General features: G+C 35.1%; 1 protein-coding gene across 6 annotated transcripts; it reads right to left on the reverse strand.

Moving 5' to 3' along the window:
- Positions 1–207: 207 nt before the first annotated feature.
- Positions 208–8,139, reverse strand: LOC112033398 (uncharacterized). 6 transcript variants are annotated; one of them, XM_024066168.2, is made up of 7 exons: positions 7,826–8,139; positions 6,566–6,726; positions 5,617–5,722; positions 4,472–4,654; positions 1,701–2,213; positions 756–910; positions 208–632 (listed from the first exon to the last, which is right to left on the reverse strand). In XM_024066168.2, exons 2-7 carry the CDS (start codon positions 6,611–6,613, stop codon positions 288–290), a joined length of 1,350 nt encoding a protein of 449 aa, XP_023921936.1. In that variant the 5' UTR covers positions 6,614–6,726; positions 7,826–8,139; the 3' UTR covers positions 208–287. The 6 variants fall into 6 exon arrangements, 4 of the variants coding, with proteins under 4 accessions (XP_023921936.1, XP_065619199.1, XP_065619200.1 ...); XM_065763127.1 differs by lacking the exon at positions 7,826–8,139 and having other exon boundaries at positions 6,566–7,449; XM_024066190.2 differs by lacking the exon at positions 7,826–8,139 and having other exon boundaries at positions 447–628; positions 6,566–7,776.
- Positions 8,140–11,112: the final 2,973 nt, after the last annotated feature.

Below are 11,112 nucleotides of genomic sequence, written 5' to 3' on the forward strand. Positions count from 1 at the left end.
CTCACACCTAGAGGATGCATGCAATGACAACAAGTGTCCTTTTGTCAAAGCATAAGATAATGACACGTGCCAAAATTGTAATCATTCTAATAGTAAGGAAAACAATAATAAAGATAATTAATTTTTACCATAAACATTTTAAGTAAAAAAAAAAAAATGGTTTTAGTAAATATTTGGTTTTAAGTAATGACATTCATTTTCCCTTAAAAAAAAAAAAGTAATGACATTCATTACAAATTGTCTTCAAGTCATTAAAATACAGCATCTTACATCATATGCCTCAATCTTTATGCAAGACTCAATGACTTCAATCCAACATACTCAATCCTACTAGAAAATACAAAGAAAGCAAATAGAACCCATGACACAACTAGTGTAACTCTATACATTCTTGCTCTGACTCGGGCAATCATTTCTCTCACCCTTGATTTTTCTTCTCTTCGCCTAGCTATCATTTCCCTCTGCCTTGCCTTTTCTTCCATTTCACGAGCTAGTTTTTCCCTCTCATTAGAGGCCTTTGCCTCATTCTCCAACCTCTTGAATTTTGCCAAGACTATTGGTGCAACTTCAGACCCACGCTTACAAGTTTTTTGATCCAACCACTCAAAGAATTTACAAGTCTGTAACTCTTTCTACACATAAAATCAAATCAAATCAAATCAATTCAAACAGCCCAATTGCAACAATTTAATCAACATGAATTGGGTTTCAAAAAATAAAAAGCATTTCAAACTGAAGATTATTACATAACTCACCTCATCATAAAAGCAACAGCCATAAAACCTCCTCCCAAAATTATCCAATGTCAAAGACGTCCTTTGTGTGCATCTATCTCTCGAACATAAATGGTGACTGAAACTTGAGTAAAAATCACTTGATGAAGACATAGTGGGACACAAATTTTTGATTCCTACGGACAAATATCAAACATTACCCATCATCAGTACAAGTTTTTCAAAATTTGAAATCCTAGAACACGCACTTACCTTTGAGAGACAAGAATGGAGGTCAAACTTGTATTTCCTTGCTTGCAATCAGTAGCAGAAGCCGAATCTTGCGTTAATCTCACACAATTTTGTTCATGAAATGTGATTTCAGTCACAGGATTTGATTTCTAAGAAAGTTGGAGAAGGAATTCGAACGAAATATCTCTCAGATCCTAGTTCTAATTTGTCTTATATAGTAAAGAGGGTTTTTAAGTGGAGAGGCGAGGGGGGAGGGGGGGTTACGGAGTCCTAACGGAGGCCACATCAAGTAGACAAAGTGATAAAAGTCCAAACCATGGGTAGGCATTATTAAAATGGGCCTAATTATTACATGTGGATAAACTGTAATTACCCCAAAAAAATAAGATCCTATACATAAATTTAGTTAATTAAAGATACACAAAAACTCATGCACTCGGTTAATGGACAACTTTTGAGTTGTTGTCATTAACTGAACTCATGACCCAATCAGCATTTCCACCTAACAGCCTATAATTGCGTGTATAACAGTATATATTTATTTTTACATTTTTGGCTGAGAGGGGGTTTTCATTCTTTCTCAGATGAATATATGAACAAAATAGTTGTTCCACTTCAACTAGCTGAGTTCCAACTGCCTCACTGACTAGAACAGTAATCTTGAGCCAAAAAAAAAGAAGGAAAAATATAAAGAGGTTCATGAGAGAGAGAGAGAGAGAGAGAGAGAGAACATACCAGAACTCTGTGAAAAGTCCGCTGCCAGGTCAGAGAGACTGAAATTTCGAGAATCCTGGCCTAAAGATCCAAAAGAAGAAGATTCCATATCCAGAATTTGTTCATTCAGGGGTTGTGAGTTAGACTGTACACTGGGGAAAGATGCAACAGATGCATCTTCAATCGTTGGATGCATTTCCAGGACATTTCTGTCAGAGCCATACATGTAAGGGGAACTGCCAGAATATCCAGTTTCTGATTTGATCATGCCCCCATTTATTCCTTGAATCATACCCAGGTTTGAGCTTTGAGCTGATACCATACTTGGTGGGGCATCAATCCTACTAGAATCAGCAGGCATTTGAACAGTAGTGTGCATACTTGGGTGCAACAATGATCCACCATTAGTAAATGCATAAGGCACACCATTAGTAAATGCATTAGGCAAACCAGAAACTATAGGGATGTACATATTTTCTGCCTTCACAGCTGGTCCTGCATGCTCTGAAGCATAGCAAGCTGAGTTCTGGTGCACTGTCAAATAAAGTAAATATCAATTGCCAATTCGATGAAAATTTGACATGCCATAACAAGCATGTACTGGAAATGAAATTGGTCCAAAGGAGCGATCAAGGAAAGCATTAATAGAAGTGCCTAAACAGTCCCCCAGGCCATCCAATAATTCTGTAACAGACTACAATATGGAATTCTGAACAAAATTAGCCCAGCATTACAAAGGAAGCGCCAGATGACATTCAATTCCCACCTCCTTTGCCCCCACGCAGCCCACCAAAAAAAAAGTCAAATGCCCCATGATATGAAATTGGCCTTTATGCCTGTAATTATATCTCTGCCTACTTTTCTCACCACCTTGATCAACACGTATTCAGTAAGCATTATCAACTGAAATAAAGTTGTTCACATGGTGCATCTGTATCATTGTAAAGAAGAAATTTTTTGTTTATTTTATTTTTCTCTTGAGCCTAACAATTCAAAGTAAACCCAACGCAGCAATCAGTTTTCAATAAGTTCTAATCATTAGCATATCAATCTTTTGTTTGCATGTGCCTATGGTGTATTCTAAGCATAATTTTACAGTTATTAGACATTTATCCAGTCAAAATATGATGTTATGGCTTCTACACAGCCAACGAGTAGTCCTTATTTTATATAAACCATTAGCAACTTCGTGAGTTTGCCATCCTGACTTTTTTGAGACCTATGGTGTATTCTAAGCATAATTTTACAATTATTAGACATTCATCCTGTCGAAATATGATTTTATGGCTTCTACACAGCCAACGAGTAGTCCTTATTTTATAAAAACCAGTAGCAACTTCGTTAGTTTGCCATCCTGACTTCTTGAGATGTTCTCCATTGGGAAAAAAATACATTGGGAATGGAGGCCTAAATTTCACCAGTGTGCCAATTACTAAATAAATAGGTTCACATGCAAGTGCAGCATTTTCAACTATGCAAGCAATCTGTGGATTATTTACCAATATGGATTTATTAACAATAACAAGCTCATGTGTTCTATCTCAGTACTCTGAGGCTTCTATTATGGTAATCAAATGCTGGAACCACTTGAGCAAGGTTGAGAATCTACATAAGACCACTCAATTATAATTTTTGAATGTTAATCTCTTGTAAACAAACAACCAACCTAACAAGTACTCTGCATTACCTGCTCATGGTCCACACCAGAATAATGCAACAGTGCCAGACTTATAACAGTTAAACAATGAGAAGTGGTCAAGCTCATGTGAGCTAAAATTAAAGTCACAGTTAGATTAGATAAAAATCAAAGATTATTCCACTCTCTCTAGAATTTCTCATAGCATTCTACTTCACACAAATTCTCAATCTTGTACAGCTGGAGCCATTTGATAATGAGTACTAGCAGTGAGTTCTTAAATATTTTTGCTAAACCACATTTTAGGTTTTAAGTTTTTTCCATTAGCCATACAAATCCTGATGAAATGCAATCAAGAGATATACCATAACTAAAAATTACTGGTTCATAGTTCATCAAAAAAGAAAAAGAAAAATACTGGTACATAATGGTGGGGCAGCTTGAGCCCCTCTTCCTTTTCTTCTGTCCACCTATGAAAGCCAAAACCATAGGCTTTCAAGATTCAAAAGAAGAGGAAAAAATAAGACATTAATTTCTCAGAATAAATTGTCTTCTGCGACACTTGCAAGTAATTCAGTAGTGGAGAAGGCAAAATTTTGGAGGCTGTCCAAGTTCTTCTAGATATTATTAAGAAAATTTATTAAAGTGAAAAAGGGGTGCAATTCTAGTGAACAATTATTCAAGATATTGCCCAAAAAAAAAAAAAAAAAAAACAATAGAAGAAACAGGGAAAATGAAATGTGTTAGGGAGGAAATACTCCCCCTATGCCAACCATAATATTCATCTCATAAGTGCAGCAATGGGAAAAGACTTCTCTATTTTCAAGTGACAGATCAAACTGTATGTTACCCAAAGAGAAAGATACATGATCCACTTAGATAGTAGCAATATATTCCAGGCAAATACTAAACAATTGTACTCCTGGGATTAATTAAATGACCAGGACTATGAGCAATATGCAGGTATAAGGTTCTTGAATGTTGCAACAAAATGGATCTGGTTTGTGCTAAATAATAAGAAAGAAAAAGAAGATCAGGGCTGCTGAGAACAGTAAAATGAAACTTAGAACAACTAAACCTACAAGTAAAGCCGTGGGCCAAAATGGACTTCTAGTGATTATATAACCCTAGCTACTAAACATAGAAAAGGTCTTACATGATGAGATATGAGATCCATTACAGGTAGGCAGTGAAGCAACTCCACTTGGTTGCATCTGACACATTAACTGCACCTGTAGATCAAGCAACCTGTTGAATTCATTTATTTGTTGCTTCACCATCAATCTAAGATAATAAGCCCTGAAGAACTCTTGATTTTCTTCTTCTAGCTTCTGCCAAACTGAAAAGCAAGCAAGATACTAAGTTTGTGAAGGGTAGAAGGACACAGCAAATGCATAACGACTGTAACTAGAATTAGGTGGGGAAAAAAAGCTTTCAGAAATCTGAATTTTTTTTTTTTGAATCCACTAAAAACTGTGGGTACATGGATCTGATTTCTCATCAGTCATCATTGATTCATAAATCAACAATACAAAAGCCTTATCTTGCATGCTCTTCTTTTGAAAGAAATTGCTCGAGCAGCTGCAACTGCACTGGGTTTATTTGTTTAAGTTGACTGGCAAGGAGAAGTTAGTATAAAGCTCTGGATGGAGAGTGCTGGGGAAAGATAAGATATTGGATCAGATTGAAGGGCTGAGCAATCCTATATGTCTGAAGAAGTCCTATCTCTATAGATAAAAGGAGTGATAAGTTTGCAGCGGTTCATGACTCCTGATTGCAACAGGTTGGTTGATGATTCAATATTCAAGTAGGCCAATGAGTAAAAAATTCTTTTTAGAGTTCAAAGTTCAAACTTAATTGGTAAACATATAACACAATTACATGAGCTATGGTCATCTTGAATATTAGAATTAATAATATAAAAGAAAGCTATTAAAGAAGCATGAATAGCAAGGTTCAGAATGCAAACTAAACGAGTTGCTTTGGGCAATAGGCCAATGATACTTGATCAAAATTGGTCTTCAACATGCTATTATTTCACCTGTTTTCTTCCTTAAGAAAAAGGATAAAGAAAGTTGAAGCTATGCAATTTAAGGAGTTAATTTTCTAACTCTTCTAAAATTAACTTAATTATCAAAATAATTACACTGTATTAATTTATTATCATGCAGTTTTTTAATTTTGAGTATGCAAGAAATCTCCATATATTGCTTGTGCAAATACAACCTACTCATATATGTTTCAGAACACATAAATAAAATGAAAATAATGACAACTATAAAAAAAAGTATCCATAATTACCAAGCTCTGTAAAACCAGGCTCTATTTTTGCTTGATCCAATAGAGTTTCCACAACCTCCTTCTGACTCATGTACTGTTGAAGACATTGCTCTATAAGATTTTCCACCTGAAAAATCAAGACATATATGCCCAGAAAAAGGAAATAAAAAAGATCAGGACAGCCAGATTCTTTTTCTTATATACAATACATGGACTAAAACCATGGTTTACATTTTTCCATGTCATCAACATTCTATGGTAGGGTTCATCCTAAAAGAGATTTGTAGTCCGACTAGCACTCCCGGTATTTCCATCAGAGACATCTAGGGTTCAAATCACCACATCCCCCCACTATTGAATTTTCAAAAAATGGACTGACTTCAATGAGATATCAAGTGCCTTCCATCCAAAGCAGCATATACTGCGGGTTTGAGTCTAGAATCAACCTTTCGCAAAAGATAATAATAATAATAATAATAATAGTAATAATGAAGGGGGGGGGGGGGGGAGATTTGGGAGTTTTGTGCACTGGGTAGAATCAACCTTTCGCAAAAGATAATAATAATAATAATAATAATAGTAATAATGAAGGGGGGGGGGGGGTGAGATTTGGGAGTTTTGTGCACTGGGTGCTACCTTTACCATTTTATCAAGGTTCTATGGTAACTCTAGGGTATGGTACACATCAAAATCGTTTATTTCAATTGATTTATACATTAACAAAAGGGTAAAATTAAAACACAAGCAAATACAAGGTTATGATCAGAGTGGATACTATACAAGGATGAGGAAAAAACAATCATTATTCAGAACTAAACAAGTCAATTGCTCAAAGAATTTTAAAAACAAATAATCAAAATACACAAAAAGGAGCAATTAGAAGAAGTATAAACCTAAATAATTACTTTTTACTAATTAACATCACTATTTTTTTATGGAAAAAAAAAAAAATTCAATCTGAAAAGCTTACCACTTGTATATCTTGGCACGAGACTCTTCTAACGGAACCACTTGACATTTTTTGGATGCAGAGAACCGAAACGAAAATCACTATAAGAACGACCGCTATGAGGAATATTCGAAATTGAAGCTTATTTTTCACCCTGATTTTCCTCCACTTTCAGCTTAAGCCTATCAAAATAATCAAATATATATAATAAAAAAAAATTTAAAAAAAAAAAAAAATCCTAAGATAATACGCCCTGAAGAACTCTTGCTTTTCTTCTTCCAGCTTCTGCCAAACTGAAAATACCAAGTTTGTGAAGGGCAGGATGCAACAAATACGTAAATAGTATTGACTGGGGAAAAAAAATCTTTCAGAAATCTTTTTTTTCTTTTTTGCTTTGTTTTGAATCCACTAAAAACTTTGTGGGGGCATGGATCTCATTTCTCATCAGTGATCATGAATCAACAATACAAAAGCCTTTATCTGGCTTGCTCTTCTTTTGAAAGAAATTGCTTGAGCAGCTGCAATTGCACTGGGTTTATTTGTTTAAGTATTGGATAAGGTTGAAGGGCTGAGCAATCCTTTATCTCTGAGGAATCCTATCTTTATATATAAAAAGAAGTGATAAGTTTGCAGCAGTTCATGACTTCCGATTGCAACAGGTTAGTTGATGATGACTCAATATCCAAGTAGGCCAATGAGCAATTTTTTTATTATTATAGATTTCAAAGTTCAAACTTGGTAAACATATAGTACAATTACACAAGCTATTGGAGTCTTGAATATTAGAGTTAATAATATAAAAGAAAGCCATAATAGCAGCATGAATAGAAAGATTCACAATGAAAACTAAATGAATTATTTGGGCAATAGGCCAAATGGCCAATGATACTCGATCAAAATCGTTTATTTCTTCTTCTTATATTTTTTTTTTGTATATAAAAAAAATCATTTATTTCAATTAATTTATTCATGAACAAACAAGTAACATTAAAACACTTGCAAATACACATGATTATGATCATAGCGGATACTATACCTTTGGAAAAACACAAGAGGTGCCGTATAATTCTCCCATTCAAACAAACATTTACTAGCACTAATTTAACATTTGTTTTAGTTAAGATTGTAATAATTCTACAACAGAGTTAACCTAAGAACTCTAGAAAATCTGACACACACACAAACCAAAAATAAAAAAGAAGACTATTATATTCAATTATCATCCCATTTGTCAAAAAACTTGAAAACAAAAATTTTGAAATTAAAATCTGAAAAGCTTACCACTTGTATATCTCTGGGCGAGTCTGTCCTAAAGTGAACTGCTCGACATTTTTGGGTGGAAAAAAAAAAAAAAAAACCGAAGCTCGTCGTATAAGAAAGAACGCTATGAGGAATATTAGAATTGAAGCTCGTCGTATTACAAAAGAGAGAGATAAACATCCAAGAGCTTGAATTTGATTATTTTGTAACCAAAAGCAGAGAGTTGTGATGTGAATTTATTGAGAAATATGTTAATAGAGAAAGTTTTGGAGCAAATTGGTGATTTTGATCGAAATTCGATAGAGAGAGTGAGCGAGAGTGAATGGAAAGGTGACGGAGCAAATGTTCGCTTTCTATGGTGGAATCCGCTTTCATATAAAGTAAAATTTTTATTTTTTATTTTTACAACGTGACAAGTCATTGAAGAAATACCAAATCAAAAGAAGAAAAAAAAAGATATATAATAAAGCAATGTTAGTTATGAATTTATTTTTATATAAAAGTTGATAATAATTCGTAAAGTTTTGAAATTTATTGTGAAATCTATCGTGTTTGTAGCATCACTCAATAAAAAAGAAATGTTTTTGAGTGGGTTGACAAGGTGGATAGTGTAGAATGTTAATGTACATTACACTAGTCAAGACACATGAGAGTGCTAACATGGCTAGATCTAGACCCTACATGTGGAATAACTGTGAGCAAAGAAAAGGAAATGTTGGCTGTAGAAGGGGATCTTGGGATTGTGCCAACGGTGTGACCATCTTGGAGAAGAGTGAGATTTGCACCTGACATGAACACCCAGCACTTGCACAAAAAAATCTCTCTCTCTCTCTCTCTCTCTCTCTAATGCAACACGCCTCATCTTTTCTTTTTCTTTTTTCTTTTTTGTTCTTTCTTTTTCTCCCTTCTCTTTCACGCTTCCTTCTCTCTTCACTTTTAGATTTCTTCATCTTTCTCTTCACTTCCATTACTTCTCTTCTCATATATATATATATATATATATATGGAATGGAAAAGCCAAAGTAGATAAAAATAAATAAATAAATAAATAAAAAAGATACAACATCACCAATTAGAAAAAACACACAAACCCAGATTTCTTCATCTTTTTCTTCCTAGGTTTTTTTTTGGCAAAGGATTCGTTAGTTTTTAAGAAGAGTAATGAGAGTGGGTTCTTGGATTTTTTTACCAAATGATTGTGGTTTTTTTTTTTTTTTTTTTTTTTTAAAGAGGAGGAAGAAATTTTCTAAAGAGGAAGAAGAAGAAGACCAACAATATATAGCGTGGGAAATTCTCTATGTTCTAATAAATATTAATAAAATAATTGTGCGAAAGTTGCCACTTTAAAAAAAATACATACATATACCAAACACACAATTATGTTTTATCATTTTTTTAAAATATATTGTTTGAAACATGGTACCAAATACATTTTTTGCATTGTGAGTACTTTAAACATGTATTTTTACAACACTTTTTAAACTACAGTTTTCATTTCATTTTGAACAATAATACTTGAAATCTATTACCAAATAGGCCCTCATCTCCCATATTTGTGAACCCCACTCTTTTCACATGTCAACTATACGTGCAAGTTAGATTTTTAAGACCATGTGAGAGAATGGATGATGGATCTAATATGGTACATTTAAGTGAAAAGCTTAAGAACAATAAAAAGGAAAACTTTAACACTTTAACGTCGAGAGAAATGGAAAGTGATGATGAACAGGATCCGTAGGCTGAACAACTCGGCTTCAATGGATCAAGAGCGGTAGCGAAGGCCTGAAAAGCAAATACGCTGTCAGAGGAGACCGGGGTGGACCTGCCTAAGACCCTCCGATGGCTAAGTCAGTATCTTCCTCACCAGTGAAATTCTTACTGTATTATCGTAACCTCAGAATAGTTTTTTATACCTGTGCCTGATTCAGACCGGCCCTTATATAGGGAACCTCGGGCAGTTATTTAGTTTGATAACTTCTTCAAAATTCGTGGAAGTCCGAAATTACGGAAATAACTTCCCCAACGGCTACAGAAGTAGTAACTGCTGATGGAAGTTACATACTTAGGAGAAATTGCTGGCGAAGAACTCGACTTGATTAACCGCTCCAGACTTCCAGAATTTTACCAAGTGTCATAGGGTCGTCCATGTGCTTCGCCCATAGACGAATCTGTAGACATTGATGTTGTGTGGTCGTCCATGGGCTTTGCACATGGACGACTCTTCCGACCTGATTCTGAGGTTTCTTCAATTGATCAATACTCAAGGCAGACCCCTCTAGACGAACCACAGAGGTCTGACTGTTTGGAAATCTGATAATCATGGACGACCCCTCTAGACGAACCATACAGGTCTAGCCATTTGGCTAACTGATGACCATGGACAACCGCTCTAGACGAATCATAGATGTAATTTTGCTATCCCATCAGAAAGCATAACATGGAAAGTAAAAAAGGCATAGGAAAATACATGGAAAACCCTTTAGAATGGATGAAAAACTACGAGTGAGCAAGAAGAGAATGTCCCTTACTCCTTAGAGCTCTCTATTATGTGAAAATGAAAGCCTTTGTACAGGGGTGATGTTCTTCTCAAAGAAAGCCTTTTCTCTACCTCATTTTCCTACACAAAATTTCTGCTCTTTCTCTTGTTTTCTCTAGGTTCTTGCCCTAATTGTTCAATAACATGTTCATCTTATAGTACCAAGAATGTTGTGAGATACATCAAGACAAGGGTTAAACCCTTATTTGCCCATTTCAAACCCTAATACAGCTATTGTACTATACTATGGCTGGAAGAGAGAGAAAACACGCCAATGTCAAGGTAGTGGAACACAGGGTGGCTTTGCTACTACATGGGGAGCAAACCTTGGACAAGAAAAGTGACATCAGGGATACTAGGAGTGATACACATGTTCTCAATAGTGGTCCAACACAAGCTCAGCCAATAAAGGGTGTTATGAGATACATTAAGACAAGTGCTAAGCCCTTATTTGCCAATTTCAAACCCTAATATAGCTATTGTACGATACTATGGCTGGAAGAGAGAGAAAAACACCAATGTTAGGGTAGTGGAACGGAGGGTGGCTCTACAACTACGTGGGGAGCAAACCTTGGACAAGAAAAGTGACATCAGGGATACCAGGAGTGATACACGTGTCCTCAACAGTGGTACAACACAAGCTCAACCAATAAGGGATGTTCTATAATATCTGACCATAAGGGTCGCTATCTTTTTAGAGAGAGAGAGAGAGAGAGAGAGAGAGTTGTAAATATGTTAGGTCTTAGCAAGTAGGTCCCACAATTTCTAAATA

This window comes from Quercus suber, unplaced genomic scaffold (assembly GCF_002906115.3).
Source record: "Quercus suber isolate HL8 unplaced genomic scaffold, Cork oak 2.0 scaffold_493, whole genome shotgun sequence".
Classification (NCBI taxonomy): Eukaryota; Viridiplantae; Streptophyta; class Magnoliopsida; order Fagales; family Fagaceae; genus Quercus; species Quercus suber.